Here is a 16,453-nt window from a genome sequence, read left to right as displayed (position 1 = left end):
AGGATGTGAGGACCACTTTTCATGAATTGGTCGCTCATTTTTCGAATACCATACGAAAGCTAGTCGACATTTGATTCGATTTGACTTGAGAACTATTCGATTCGTATTTTATCCGCTCAAGGAAAATGAAATTTGCACATCCGCACCATAGAAATTTCAGGAGTCAGGGTCCCAGTAGCCGCATACTGCAGGCGAAATGGCTCCGTCGATGAATAGCAAAAGAGGGCCGCGCTAGTTGGAGTCCGCCCAGAGAGCTGGGGTTTTTCGCTTACAGGAAGAACGACGAAGAGAGGGATAACATATGGCGTTTGACGTTCTTCGAAGGAGTCCTTTACTGCTGGAACATAAACGTGTGTCCTGGCTGCCGATAAACTTTCTTTGGATATCAAATTATCCATGTGGATTTGGGGACAAGCCAGTGATTGGTTAGAGACATTGGTCACCGTCCAGGTGAAGGCGCATTGCTGAATTATGAATGCTCTTCCGATGATATAAAATTAGGCTCGTGGTACGCCGCTTGTTAAATGTTAAACATTGCTCAACCTGCCAGGCAGGGCGGCTGGAATTCAGAATAATTGAACTCGTTTAGGCTTTTCGTACACATTCCTGCCCTAATGCACGGCTATAAAACGTTACAATACCGATGCTGCCGTTCACGGTTAATCTCTGCTTCCGCAGCAATGGTCTAAGAGAGTAAGCATTGCCGCTTCAGTATTCGCACCGCTTTTCCATTTGTGCTCAGGATGCTGCAAGTCCAGCTAGTTGGTCCATGTTGATTATCAAATATTTGAGAAATTGCTTAACTTTTTAGGTAAACGTCGTGCAGATGCTCACAGAATTTAAGCAGCGATTTTGCGCGGACAAGGCTTATTCCTATATATTCAATACAAATGTCAGAATGATATTATCAGAGTATACGAACATGAGAATGTGCGTAGGTATTCATGAGAATGTGGGTCTATACACCCGTAACAGTACTGTCGTAGCATAAAAACATGTGTTATATTTGTACATGTCATCGAAGAGATTTGGCACAAGGCAAGCGTGATTACACCAACATATTGGATGGCGCAGCGTGAGTCAGAGCACTGTAGGGGCCCGCGAGCTGGCCCAAAAGCCTGGGCCTGGCCTCGCCTTCGAGTCAGGCGTGGGCCGAATAAGCAGTTGACTCAGGCCCGAGCCGGGCCTGAGTCAACAACTCATTTTAATTAAGAAACAAAAATTAAATAAATTTCCAACAAGTCCAGAGGACCCGACAACTGGGGGAGCGTCACCACGTTCCCGTCCCGACTTCGGCGTCGCCTACGGTTTCGGCCGGAAGAGTTCCCCACGTGGGATCTCCAACGGCTCGAAACTCCTCAGGACCTCAATGAAGTTCTTTGGCTGGCCGACCGACCGACCGACCGACCGACCGACCGACCGACCGACCGACCGACCGACCGACCGACCGACCGACCGACCGACCGACCGACCGACCGACCGACCGACCGACCGACCGACCGACCGACCGACCGACCGACCGACCGACCGACCGACCGACCGACCGACCGACCGACCGACCGACCGACCGACCGACCGACCGACCGACCGACCGACCGACCGACCGACCGACCGACCGACCGACCGACCGACCGACCGACCGACCGACCGACCGACCGACCGACCGACCGACCGACCGACCGACCGACCGACCGACCGACCGACCGACCGACCGACCGACCGACCGACCGACCGACCGACCGACCGACCGACCGACCGACCGACCGACCGACCGACCGACCGACCGACCGACCGACCGACCGACCGACCGACCGACCGACCGACCGACCGACCGACCGACCGACCGACCGACCGACCGACCGACCGACCGACCGACCGACCGACCGACCGACCGACCGACCGACCGACCGACCGACCGACCGACCGACCGACCGACCGACCGACCGACCGACCGACCGACCGACCGACCGACCGACCGACCGACCGACCGACCGACCGACCGACCGACCGACCGACCGACCGACCGACCGACCGACCGACCGACCGACCGACCGACCGACCGACCGACCGACCGACCGACCGACCGACCGACCGACCGACCGACCGACCGACCGACCGACCGACCGACCGACCGACCGACCGACCGACCGACCGACCGACCGACCGACCGACCGACCGACCGACCGACCGACCGACCGACCGACCGACCGACCGACCGACCGACCGACCGACCGACCGACCGACCGACCGACCGACCGACCGACCGACCGACCGACCGACCGACCGACCGACCGACCGACCGACCGACCGACCGACCGACCGACCGACCGACCGACCGACCGACCGACCGACCGACCGACCGACCGACCGACCGACCGACCGACCGACCGACCGACCGACCGACCGACCGACCGACCGACCGACCGACCGACCGACCGACCGACCGACCGACCGACCGACCGACCGACCGACCGACCGACCGACCGACCGACCGACCGACCGACCGACCGACCGACCGACCGACCGACCGACCGACCGACCGACCGACCGACCGACCGACCGACCGACCGACCGACCGACCGACCGACCGACCGACCGACCGACCGACCGACCGACCGACCGACCGACCGACCGACCGACCGACCGACCGACCGACCGACCGACCGACCGACCGACCGACCGACCGACCGACCGACCGACCGACCGACCGACCGACCGACCGACCGACCGACCGACCGACCGACCGACCGACCGACCGACCGACCGACCGACCGACCGACCGACCGACCGACCGACCGACCGACCGACCGACCGACCGACCGACCGACCGACCGACCGACCGACCGACCGACCGACCGACCGACCGACCGACCGACCGACCGACCGACCGACCGACCGACCGACCGACCGACCGACCGACCGACAAGTTATCTGAGTACTTAAATAAAGTGGCAGCAAATAAATTCTGGAACATTCACTCACAATTTCTTTTGTGTTAGGACATAGTGCAATTCACTGCTGGTTTTCATTATTTTTCTTCATTATTTTCTCAATTGAGTTGAATATTCTGCCGTAGGTTATCGCACAATTAGTTCAACTAATCAAATTTAGGCTTTCAAGTATTCGCTGTTCTTGGATAAATACTTTAGGCCTACCCGGATGCTGCAAAAGTTCTCCACATTCGTGAGAGGGATGTGAAAATGAAAATAGCACGCAGAAAATGTTAATTTTTCGGTGAATTTTTATTTGGAATCCTATTTTCCCACGTTGACTGGCTTGACTCTTATGTTCACCGCTTTGTATATGTTTTTCTACCATTATAGGTGGTTTACCTGCGAATTTAAGTGAACAAGCAAGTAGATAATATTCCAATCTGACGGGGAAAATTACGTTGCCTATGCTCTGCATGCACTGTAATGAAGCAAAAAAGAAAAAAATCCAAGATTGCTTATATTGCGAAACAGGGATGCTTAAATTGTGGAATGAAAAACTGACACCATTACAATGAAGAAGAGTAAAGTAATAAAAATGGCACGTTCCGTGTGAAAATATTATTGTATATGAATGTTGGGATAGCGGATGAGCAATTTCTGTTTAATAAGCAAGCTTCTAGTGACAGTTTATTATGGTATTCCCAAAAGCCAATAGAACTACGTATTTAAATTTACATTCGCGGCAAATTTATTGGCCCGCGTTCCATCACTGTACATCCAAATGATTATGTGAAATTCAAAAGTGACATGAATTGGCTGGCGGTCTGTACGCGAGTCTTCACCTGTGCCTTCGTTGTAGTATAATGTCGCACAACTATTTAGAAAATGTGGCACGGCCGTTCATGTCACACTTTAAAGCGCGAGCAGGGTGGTGAACGGATGTATAAGTTTCCATATCTTCCTACCGAAATGTAAGTAGGCGTTGTGTCACTCCCCATGGCTGTTGCAAGCCTGATCCCTCCCTATTTTCCTAACTGCCCATTGTATATACGTGTCTTCATGAAATATATTCGAATAATAATCTGTGCGTGTTCAGCTAGCAATGAGATGAAATGAAATGTTTGTCACGCACAATTGAAGCAGACAGCAAGAGGGGATGCAGGGCAAGAAGCTGCTTTTGGGCAGCTTGAAGACCGCCCAGAGCCCGTCGATCACATGACGGTATCTTCACAATAACTCTAGATTTCGACCTAGCTTCGTATAGGCTCAAATGGTTATGGGTTAAGCAGAACCGGCCAGAATCTTTCGGGCCCGGGCCTAGTACGGGTCATGTTGAAAATCACCGGGCCGGGCTAGGGCAGTCCAACGCATGGTACATTAGGGCTCGGGCCAGGCCCAGACTTAAAAAGCAGGCCCATTCAGTGGTCTAGCGTGAGCGCATGGCCGCGTGTCGCGGCGCGATGTTCAACCACAATGAATGCAGCAACTTTAACAGCACAGCAATGATCGACTGCGGGCCTCTTAATTGCAGGACAGGAGATGTCGACAGCGACTAAATGGATAAGAACATATCACCGTACATCTCTGCTTTCAGAAAGACAAATACGCAGTCCAAAGCGAGTAGATTTCGCATGCATTGCGATTAATCAAACGTGTCACAAGATGTCGCCATTGTATCGCTTCTATTCTATAAAGGTTAAAAAGAAATGTCACCGTCTCGAGACCATAAGGACGCTGAGGTTCTGTTCTAGTTCACGATTTTCCAGTACTGTAGTATACGTCCACGCCACGAAGCACAAGCATGCTACGCGCTAAAATAACGTCCCGAATCCTAAGCCTAAACGCGTTCACTCACCACCTCGCCGTGTCCCTGCAAGTTGTTGAGGTGCACGACCACGAACCCCCATCGTCGCTGGCAGACGTCGCTGAGCCGCGGCAGCACCCGGTCGGCGGCTGGGCCGTCCACAAACAGCGGGTACAGCACGAACACGCCCAGGATGAAGAGAACTGACGCGGTAAGCCTGCGAAAGGACCACGTGATCAGTTGGCACCGGCAGAGTCCACGGGTTGCGCCAGAGGAGCCGCACGCCGTTTGTTCATTAAGTTATTAACTATTTCCTGCCTGTGCATACATCCCCCGTCACTCCGGTCTAGAGCCCGGTGACGGTGCGCCCGGGAATGCATTTACCGATGCTGCCGCCCATTCGAGACCATTGTTCCTGTTGCTTCTGAACATGCGCTTTAAGATGGCGAGGCCTGTGGCAGGCGCATCGAAAAAAATTACACAACCTCGATGCTGAAGGCCCAGGAGCAGCACAGTCGGCCTATGAGGGAGGATGTTGCGGAGGCGACAGGAGTCGGGATTAATTTTGACACTATGGGGTTTCTTTAGCGTAAATACAATTGCAAAATTTACACAAAAATTCTTGCGTCACGCCGTAGTGAAAACGATGCTGGCGCGGCCTGGAGTGAAACACGCGATCTCGTGTTAGGCCTGCTCGCGCGTCGACCGCAATGAGAAATACCGGCATAGATAGATGACCGAGCGAGCCGGATCTAGTGTAGCTACCAGATGGCGACATTCTGCGTTACCACACGTAAACATCCTGAGAAGCTAAACCAAAACCGCTTTGCATAAAAGCTACTGTGGTAAAATACTTGGAGCGCTCTGAGGATTGGATTGGATTGGAAAAACTTTAATAATAGTCCTGCAGGACGCACGTCAGCGCGCAGTGGGCGTCTCCTACGCAGGGACCGACAGGGAATACCTGGCGGCCGCTGCGCGAGCCTGCTGGACGGCCCATTGTCAGTAATTCTTCTGGGGTTTCATGGTTCGACCTTTCATTGAATGCAAAAATGAAAGACAGTAAGGAACTATCACTAATCTAATCACTATCACTAATCACTATGGCTAATCACTAGTCCATCGGCAACTTCCGCTGTTCAGTTGCCTTATTTTGCTACCAAGTGTTTGTTTTCGTACTTGCCCAGCGGGCACCTGTTGTGTTTATTATTTACACTGTTTGTTTGTGCTGCTCTTTATTTCATTGATTGGCTGTCTGCTGTATGCGGTTCTCAGTACGAACCGCTCGTTTGTGAAAAAACGCGAAGTCGTTTGGCTGTTTTGTCATTCTTTTTAAACCAGTGAGAATTATTTCTTTTTTATATGCATGGACTTTCTTGAAAGCGCCGCGATTTGGATAACGACATTACCTAAGTCGTAAGTTGCGTTGATTTTTGTTTGTTTGCGTATTAAAGCTGTTGTACTATTTGAAAGGTTGCCACTAATTTATAAATACGTTTGCTTTGTCACTCGCTTTTAGTGTGAAAGTAGTCGGAGCTCCAAAACGACACAAAACCAGTCGGGTGGCTGAGTACTTGTGGTTTATACACTGCGGCTCGCCAAGAGGTCACAAGTTCAATTTCTGGCCGCCATGGTAGTATTCAAATGGAGGAAAAATAATAAAAAAATAGACAGCACATTTCAGCGATTCATTCGGCTCTAACTCATTTACTGCGATAGCAGCATTCTCCTACAGTGAAAACCAGCATCTTATTTGTTTCTTTTTTTTTTTTTGGTTGGCGGCTTATCTTTGAAATAAAGGCGCCCACCAGACACGTGGAGCTCAAAATGGTTAGGGTAGTTTTTTAGGGGGGAAAGGTGCGGTTCCATGCAGGCTTATGATTTAAAGTAACAGTAAAAAAACTAGCATGCATTATACAATTTGAATTAACGTTTCTGGTAGCACAGAAAGGGTAGTGTTTGATAGATTAGTTCTGACTTTTCTTCATTGTGATGTACGCAATCTTCTTTCTGTATGACATAGTAATGCATGCTGTGAAAATAGAACTACGTACGTGCACGTACTTTAGTATTCTGAGATTCCCGTTGCATAAGTAGGCTATACTTAATTAGTTGAAATACATAGCTTTTGGAGACATTTTATTCGTAATTGTGTGACCTTATGATAACCTTTTTTTTTGTTCGCGGCTGTTGAGTATTCTACAATATCATATATTCCACTCGAACAATTTTGGCACACTTTGTTCATTTTAGAGCGCAGCTCTAAGGCACCCGTTCCTGCGTCGGCTTCGGCGTAACCGAGCGAATGAGCGCAGTGACGGATGAAAGAGCGAGCGCGGAGCGGAGGATTAAAAACCAGAGGAGGAGAGCGGAAGAGGAAGTTACAGAGGAACCACGAGTCCAGCGGCACAATTCTCTCCGTTTGCAACGTGCCGCACGAGACAGATTGTCCGCACCAGCCAATATGTCGCTAAATGAAAACACGTATAGAGCTGCTATCCAATTTCGCATTAGGAAGTATCGTAATCGAATCGGTGAATTTTTTGCTCGCTTTATGGGAAAAAGCTTTCTTCGAACTGCGACAATGGCGACTACAAAAAAATATATATATATTTTGTTGTGCGTCGTCGATGACAGCAATCGTCGTCACCCACTGCTGGATGGACGGGCGAGACGAGGACTGGTCAAACCCAATTTTGAACCCAATTTTGAGCTCTTAACTGCTGTTGCAGTAAAGCTTTCGTGTAACGGTGTAAGGGGCCTCAATTAACTTAGAGCTCCATTCACCCCTATGGCATCTCAACCAACTTGGTCCATTTCCTGTGTACAGACTCTAAAAAGAGGATATTCTTGAAGCAGAATAAACTGATCGACGCCTGCATCACGTGGTGTGCGAATCGCGCAGCCGAAGGAGCTGTGAGTGTATCTTCTTGACGCCGAGTAAACAAAAATAAAACGTAGTAGGCTAACAATAGCTGCGGCGGGAGAGCGCCAATGTGCAGCACCATTGAACATCTTCTTGGTCTTGCGCTGCGAGCACAGATTTGGCACAGGAGGCATTCGTTTACAATGTGAGATAATAAATAGCATCGACCACTGCCGAAGTCGGAACTTCAATGTCACTTGAGGCTGCGCATCACTTGTTGCCTTTTTATCACCAGTGGTTTTCTGGTGACAAACCAATGTATCTACAACCGTCATCGAAAACGCACGGCCTACAGGTTCAGCGAGAAGGCTAAATTGTCATTTGAAATGCGCCAGCAGCCACTAGAACAGTATATAACTATCATTGGTCGCATAAATGAAACGATACTACAAATACGAACCCCAGATTGTGTGCTCAGACTGCAGAAATACGAGCTTTTATTGCAGATGTTAAATCTCGTAAAATTTTGATTAAAGATAGTGTGATATACTGTCCCTTTCACAAGGCATGCAGGCGACCTGCTATACCTTCAGGATGAGGGCGTCGTAAGTGAAGTTCGGTTGGTTCACTGTTGAGTAAAAAAAGTCGACTGTAGGCTCACCTGTTCTTTAAGCAGTGGACGGCTAGCAGTCTCCTGCAGAAGCCAACTTTAAGTCTGTGCAGCTCGAGGACTGTGTTGGCCGCTGCGTATCCGCTGCGTTGGACAGGGAGGACGAGGCAGATATCATCATCATCATCATCATCATCATCAGCCTGGTTATGCCCACTGCAGGGCGAAGGCCTCTCCCATACTTCTCCAACTACCCCGGTCATGCACTAATTGTGGCCATGTTGTCCCTGCAAACTTCTTAATCTCGTCCGCCCACCTAACTTTCTGCCGCCCGCTGCTACGCTTCCCTTCCATTGGGATCCATTCCGTAACTCTTAATGACCATCGGTTATCTTCCCTCCTCATTACGTGTCCTGCCCATGCCCATTTCTTTTTCTTGATTTCAACTAAGATATCATTAACTCGCGTTTGTTCCCTCACCCAATCTGCTATTTTCTTATCCCTTAACGTTACACCTATCATTCTTCTTTCCATAGCTCGTTGCGTCGTCCTCAATTTCAGCAGAACCCTTTTCGTAAGCCTCCAGGTTTCTGCCCCATACGTGATTACTGGTAAGACACAGCTGTTATAAACTTTTCTCTTGAGGAATAATGGCAACCTGCTGTTCATGATCTGAGAATGACGGCCAAACGTACCCCAGCCCATTCTTATTCTTCTGATTATTTCAGTCTCATGATCCGGATCAGCAGTCACTACCTGTCCTAAGTAGATGTATTCCCTTACCACTTCCAGTGCCTCACTACCTATTGTAAACTGCTGTTCTCTTCCGAGATTGTTAAACATTACTTTAGTTTTCTGCAGATTAATTTTTAGACCCACCCTTCGGCTTTGCCTCTCCAGGTCAGTGAGCATGCATTGCAGTTGGTCCCCTGAGTTACTAAGCAAGGCAACATCATCAGCGAATCGCAAGTTACTAAGGTATTCTCCATTAACTCTTATCCCCAATTCTTCCCAATCTAGGGCTCTGAATACCTCCTATAAACACGCTGTGAATAGCATTGAAGAGATCATATCTCCCTGTCTGACGCCTTTCTTTATTGGGATCTTGTTGCTTTCTTTATGGAGGACTACGGTGGCTGTGGAGCCGCTATAGATATCTTTCAGTATTTTTACATACGGCTCATCTACACCCTGATTCCGCAATGCCTCCATGACTGCTGAGGTTTCGACTGAATCAAAAGCTTTCCCGTAATCAATGACAGCTATATATAATGGTTGGTTATATTCCGCACATTTTTCTATCACCTGATTGATAGTGTGAATATGGTCTATTGTTGAGTAGTAGCCTTTACGTAATCCTGCCTGGTCCTTTGGTTGACGGAAGTCTAATGTGTTCCTGATTCTATTTGCAATTACCTTAGTAAATACTTTGTAGGCAACGGATAGTAAACTGATTGGCCTATAATTTTTCAAGTCTTTGGCGTCCCCTTTCTTATGGATTAGGATTATGTTAGCGTTTTTCCAAGAATCGGGTACGCTTGAAGTCAAGAGGCATTGCGTATACAGGGTGGCCAGTTTGTCTAGAACAATCTGCCCACCATCCTTCAACAAATCTGCTGTTACCTGATCCTCCCCAGCTGCCTTCCCCCTTTGCATAGCTCCCAAGGCTTTCTTTACTTCTTCCGGCGTTACCAGGCAGATATCAGCACAGGTTAACGTGATATGCGTGGTAAGCCCGCGCTCGTGTGTGTGTGTGTATGTGCGCGCGCGCGCGCGCGCGCGCGTGTGTGTGTGTGTGTGTGTGTGTGTGTGTGTGTGTGTGTGTGTGTGTGTGTGTGTGTGTGTGTGTGCGTGCGCGTGTGTGTGTGTGTGTGTGCGTGCGTATTACGTACGAGTGGTTCCGTACTGTGACGGCCGAAAATGGTGCGTGAGTCGACTGTGGTCATAAAAGGGCCCTTTTAAGTTGATTGCAACACAATTTTCTACCACCTCAAAAGCCTATTTTAGGATAGTGTAGGCATAGAGCAGCCTCCATGGAAAAATTTGGGCTTGAAATATGCGTGGATGCATCACGATAAACTAGGAAAAAAAAACACGTTTCTGATGCCGAAGGTGGAGAAACTGTCGCGATTACCAATCACCGGAAATCACGCTCAAGCAGCCCGTCTCTTCGGCATGAATTATCCGATAAACGGTGTCCCCGGCATGCTCAGAGGCGGTTCATATCTGATAATGTCTTCTGCTTAGGAAATAATCAAAGGCTTTTATTAACTTAAATTATGGGGTTTTACGCGCCAAAACCACGATCTGATTCTGAGGCACGCCGTAGTGGGGGACTCTGGAAAGCTTGACCTCCTGGGGTTCTTTAATGTGCGCCTAAATCTAAGTACACGGGTGTTTTCGCATTTCGCCCCCATCGAAATGCGGCCATAGTGGCCTGGATTTGATCCCCTGACCTCGTGCTTAGCAGTCCAACACCATAGCCACTAAGCAAGCACGGCGGGTCAAAGGCTTTTATAAGAACATTAGACGAATATCAGACCTTGTCAACATCGTTTCGATATAGCATACTATTGATTTACAACCACCTTAGCCAAACTTGAACTTTTATTGGAGTTGACATTTGAGCACCTGCTTCGTGCCTGTTCTGCATGCCACGTGCAGAGGCGAACGCTCGGGACTGCATGTGCTAAGTGTCGTTTATGAGAGAGCTCTTCAAGAAGGGAGCGGCTTTATAATGCTGAATCGACGTCTAGCTGCAGCGGAGGATGACGAAGGCGCTTTTACAATTCTCAATGACAAGGTACTTCTACAAACGGCTTTAGTAGTCGATTGAGTTCATTTGTATCCATGACTGCCCGTGTGTATGTGCTAGGTGCTCTCTTTATTTCGGCCTCCTGATGCTATGAAGCCAACAGGATTTGCTTGTCCATTTGACGTCCTTGGCTTCCTTCTTTCTATCGTCTGTGTTGCCTCAAAGCTACGGAGACATTCCGCGTGTAGCTCGCGCGAGCCGTCCCCCGTGCACAAGCGACCGCCTAGAGTCCTAGATGGTCGTGAGACAAGGCCGGTCCTGTCGCACCGACGGTGACTGTTTTCGATGGGGAATGCGGCTCCACAATATGCTACCAGCCGAAGACTTAAGTGCAGAAGTATGTGCAGGGAGCAAAAGCGACAGTGTATAGGAATAAATTGAGGTGTTCTTCATTCACATGTGGACTTTCAAGGACATTGCGCCTAACGCAGTTCACCACTTTGGTGGTTACAATCCTGATCACAACGCTGGAATGGCCGGTCGTATTGCTTTTGATAGGATTACCTATTAAAATTTCCTATAGCTAATTTTTATGGTGGACCACCGCACATGGCCTTGTTTATTTGCTATAAAAATGTACACATCGGAAACTGCATCATAATCGTGTTTTGATTGGTTTATTTCTCGCGCGTCATTTGACGCTGAGTTTTCATGCTACTCTCGTACTTTACCTGAACTCGTTATTTGCATTTTGCGGCGGACCTTTGTGTAAAATCTTGTGTTCACTCGCAGGGCTTTGCTCCGGAAGGTAGGATGTGCGAAGCACTGCTGCACTTGATGTGCAACGAACTGCGTATGCCTGACAGAAAGCGACATTTAGAAATCAAATATTCACACGCACGCTCAGCCGTGCCAAATCTACGGCCACCGGAAATATTGCCTACACCCTGGAAGTTGGAAAATGCAGTTCAGTGATTGTTCTACCAGGTGACTTCAAAAAGAAACGAAAATTGGTAATACCGGAGGTTAAAGCAAAAGAGAGAAACTTGCGCACACCTACATATATGCGCACACCATAATAGTTAATATTGCGAGCTGCTACATTTATGCGCTCACCGAGTGAGAGGCTCAGACATTTTTCTTACCAACGCCCGGGAGCGAAACGTCTCCCCTACCTTATTGAAAGGGACAGCTCACGTGACAAGTATGTTGAGAGCTACGTTTCTTTTCATCTCTTCCTTTGAATGCAGTGAGGCGCATTTCTGGTGGCGGTTTTTCGCGCGCTCTGCGTTTGTTCCCGGTGGGGGTATTGGAATTGCTGCTCGCGGGATCGACGACGTTGCGAATGGCAGTGAGGACGTTTTGTCAGCTGGCGAGCAGAGTGGCTGCTCTGAGAATAAGAGCCTTGGGCGTTTTCGTTTGAGTTTTAGCTATTTCAAGGCTCTTATTCTCAGAGCAGAGTGGCTGCTCTGACAATAAGAGCCTTGGGCGTTTTCGTTTGAGTTTTAGCTATTTCCGCCGCGCACGTACGTGTGATATCTTGCAGACACGTTCGTCATCACGTGACCTGCGTCCAGCGCTTGCTTGTTTGCAATGCCAGGGGCTCTTTGATATGAACAGCGGCAGGACGACAAAAAGGGCTGGAGGAATGGGTACCTGAGCACGAGCAGCGTGGTGTACGCCAGGTCTGAACTGGTGGCGAGCGTGTGCAGGGCGCCGTGCCGCCATTGCTTGTCCACCTCGTGCTCGCCTGCAAAAATGACAATCGCCGCAGCAACGCATCAGTGAATGGGAACGAGAGCGAGAGCGCAGTGGTAGTCGCGCGATTATAGTACTGCCAACAGTGCCAGATCTTGTGGGACTCGTGGATCGCATGGAAGGGTCGCTTTAAACGCCATGCTCCGTGTAGAAGGAGAGACCAACCCGACAAGAAACGAATACGTCAAACGTTTGAACGTAGGACTAAAGAAGCAGGGTTCCTAACATTGAAGATGAATAGAGCGTCCTTAGGTATAATAAGATACCTTTAAAAAAGGTTTCGGCTGTATTACATGTTCGGTGGTTGTGGTCGTCGGTTCTTTACCAGGTGGATATTGTATCAGCGTGCGGCTAGTGGAGTGGTCGGAATGGGTCGGGTGCTCGCCATTTGTTGAGTGTACAGCTGCCAAGCAGAAGACACAGCAGCTGGCAGTAAACGACCACTGTTGTGGAATTCAATAATCGAGGAGCGAATGAGATACATCGACTCGTTTTTTTTTCTTTCTCTCTTTCCTTACTTTATTCCTTTCGTTAGAAGGGGTAAAGTGGAAAGCTCGCAAAAAAAATTAACAATGCGCTCCTTGGTTTTTCCTAAGCATCGATAAGTGCCTGTCGTTATATTTCTAAGGAAACGGCATGCGTTGCATCTTTATTTAGGCTTTTTTTTGCCGATGTAGAGCAACACCCGTACCGTGTTCCAGTAACCGGGCCCTGTACGTCATGCCGAGCACGATCCAGAGCAGGCTGACCGTCTTGAGCGGCTGCACGGCGGACATGTGCTTCTCTTGGCGGACCAGCAGCAGACGCTTGATGCTCGTCACGGCCGAGATGGCCACCGTCAAATTCCGGTGGCAAGAATCTGCGAAGGAGGGAAAAAAAGAGACGTGCAAGTCATTACGGGACTAGACCTCCCGCTTGGGAATGCATGTGATGAATCTCGTCGGAAGAACGTTTCGATAATATGGGAAAGCATTTTAGAGCGAGCAGGCACGGACAAAAAAAAAAGAATGACGTAAACACCGCGGCCTCCCTCTTTTACGTCACTGCTTGCGGTCAAATGCTTTCCAGATACCTTTATTGATGTGCCGAACACACAGCTAATTCTAAGAACCTCTTCAAACACAAGAAGCTCCTTGTCAACCTTGGGATCTAGAAAAAGTCGCAGTATCGCCCGACGAGCGAAGCATCGATTGGGATAGCAAATTAATAGACAGCCATACGGACTAAGGATAGTAGTCTTATGGACCGTATGAACTATTAAACACTCGCTTACTAACTAAATTAACAAGCATTGTGCCAGAATGCACAGGCAAACGTGCACACATCACACTCGACGAACGCGGACATCCGCTGTCAAAACTCTGGCGTGAGGAAGTGCGGCAGCAGCAGCGAACGAAGTGTCCTTCGTGCTGTCTATCGCTTCGACGCAAGCTGAGCGGCGAGGATACAGCACACGCAAAGCTACGAGCCGTCGGCCCACCTAGACTCTGCCCCCAAAGCAGATCGGTTTCAAGATAACGGCCGCGTGTTGCTGCTGAAGTACAACGCCCCCATACCTCTCCACCCCCAGGTTCAGCGCGCGCGACGGATGACAGTGTCCTTCCTCTACGCTTTCTTCTCTCGAGCACGCGAGATCGAGCCGCAATCGTCGGCTCACCCTTGAACGCTTCCACTCGCACATACAGCATACGGCGCGTGGCGACGGTGCTATCGCCCTTGTACTTTGTAGGAAGCATCACGGCGACGGCGACGACAAAAAAAAATAAAAAGAACGTCTGGAGTGCCGATATAATTGCTATCGCAATAAAACGGTGATTGAAATTGTGACACGACAAATTCGGCTATCAGAGTGCGCAGAACCGCAAATCGCAGGCTGCAGAGAGCGCAAAGACGCGCCCCTCGAGGCGATGTTCTGGTTACGTCCCCCAGGAGCCGGCAAACAGCGCTATGCGACAGTGAGGACCACGAAGACCAGAACGCTGGTTTGCCTCCGCCCATCCACGTGGAACTGTAGCGCGCGCCTGCACTTGTGGTCTGCCCTAACTCGCGTGGTGTTGATACTGTTCTAGCTCTGAGTGTATTAGTTTCTTGCTGTGAATTTTTCATTGATTTCAATATTTCTCTAAACTTTAATTTAACTTTTGAACCAGCAGATGAAACAAATAACTGATGTTGCCTTGAATAATTCTCCATGTTACGTGTCACTGTGAGTGACCTCACACTACTACCATTTACGTAAGTGCACTTGTGCGACCGCCGTTGACCCTCCGGCTGGAAGCGCGGCGCCCGCGAGAAGAGCGCGCAGGGTTTGGTTTGAAATTTCTGCTCTTTTCGCGGCGCGAAAATGCAATACAATACAATGCAAATACAATGCAAATACAATGCGCCCGATCGTTCGGGCGCATTGTATGTACTGCGCTTGCCAGCGTAAAATGACCAGATCTGCGCGGCATCGTTTAACGAGATATAAGAACAAGACGTAAAATATGTCATCTCAGAAGCATCCCTTTTGTGAATTGCAACCGTTCGCGTCATATCTCAACGCGTCCGTTCCATAACTGGTGACGGTCGTGCTTTCAAGCTCGCGAGTTCGCAGCTCTCGTGTCCCATAGATGTGAACTTTAAGCACCTCGCTGGCTACTTCATTCTCCGCCCATATTTTTAGCTGCTAGAAATGCCGCTGTTCCTGGGGCGCTATAACGTAAAGCTATTCCAAACTATTCAATTCCGATATTGCGATCAGCCCTCCACGATTGGTCAAAAAGTTTTCGTGCCACCACCGACTGCGCCTGTCTGTCACACGACATCACGAAAACAGCGAGAACGCCCCATCTGATATTATATGTGCACCCTGTCACACTCATTATGCATGATTGCAGCGAACAAAAGAAAAATAATAATTTCTGATTCGGCACCATTTTCGCCATCAGCGGAAAAGGCGTCGTTTTACCAACTGCTATTGCGCAAACGCTTGCGGACGGCGCCCACTTTGCCTGCCTGTCACGTGACGTCACAAAACCGCGAAAACTCACCGCGTCAAAGTGACGTGGACGCGATATAGACGCATTATTATCCCGAACAAAACTGAAAGTTTTTCTCAATAGCCGTAGACTGCCCCGTTCCGAAAAGAATAGAAAACGGCTGCCCGCCGACCTCTGTGGAACTGGCTGCTCGGAGCTGCCGTAGAGCTTTGATTTATTTGCGCGTAATAAAAGATTTTGCGTGAGAGTGTAACGTTTTCAAGACCCTACGGCACATATACGACATCGCTCTGCCATCTCTACTTTGCTGACGATCCGTTTTGGCGGTATTTTTAACCTTCCGTTGCATGCCGCCGCGAGTTTCGAACAGCCACCGCAACTTAAGTACAGCGAAGCGGACCAACGAAGCGCAGACGCCGGCACCACACTCCTTATCCAGTTATCTACTTTCAGTGTGCTGGCTCGGCCCCATTGAAGCTCTCTCCATTTGAGCTTCCTCCTAGCCTCTTCCCAGCCAATTAGATGAGAAAAACTGCTCAATGTGGGCAATGTTATTAGCTTGGAAAGCAAAAGAAATGGACTTCGTATAAACGAGAAGCGCGTTTGTTCGGCTTTTCAAACAACACTGCGGGTTACCACCCGATGCTTGCGTCGGTCGCTGCGTAAATTTGACTTCAAGAGATTGGAATAAAAAACAGATAGGAATAGTCTTACATTATAGGCTCCCTGGTGAGCAAGCAAATGCG

The 16,453-nt window shown here is 49.5% G+C and overlaps 1 protein-coding gene across 1 annotated transcript in view; it reads right to left on the bottom strand.

Moving 5' to 3' along the window:
• Positions 1–16,453, bottom strand: part of LOC126525223 (nose resistant to fluoxetine protein 6-like) — a 100,162-nt gene that overhangs the window by 21,678 nt on the left and 62,031 nt on the right. Inside the window, exons 6-9 of the mRNA XM_050173256.3 lie at positions 13,418–13,585; positions 12,625–12,718; positions 8,265–8,357; positions 4,789–4,954 (exon numbers count right to left, since the gene is read on the bottom strand). Coding sequence (XP_050029213.3) covers positions 4,789–4,954; positions 8,265–8,357; positions 12,625–12,718; positions 13,418–13,585 — 521 coding nt within the window. The remainder of the gene's footprint in view (positions 1–4,788; positions 4,955–8,264; positions 8,358–12,624; positions 12,719–13,417; positions 13,586–16,453) is intronic.

Source organism: Dermacentor andersoni, chromosome 3, assembly GCF_023375885.2.
Source record: "Dermacentor andersoni chromosome 3, qqDerAnde1_hic_scaffold, whole genome shotgun sequence".
Classification (NCBI taxonomy): domain Eukaryota; kingdom Metazoa; phylum Arthropoda; class Arachnida; order Ixodida; family Ixodidae; genus Dermacentor; species Dermacentor andersoni.
Note: the sequence above shows the minus strand (reverse complement) of the source record. Positions and strands in the feature narration are given on the sequence as shown.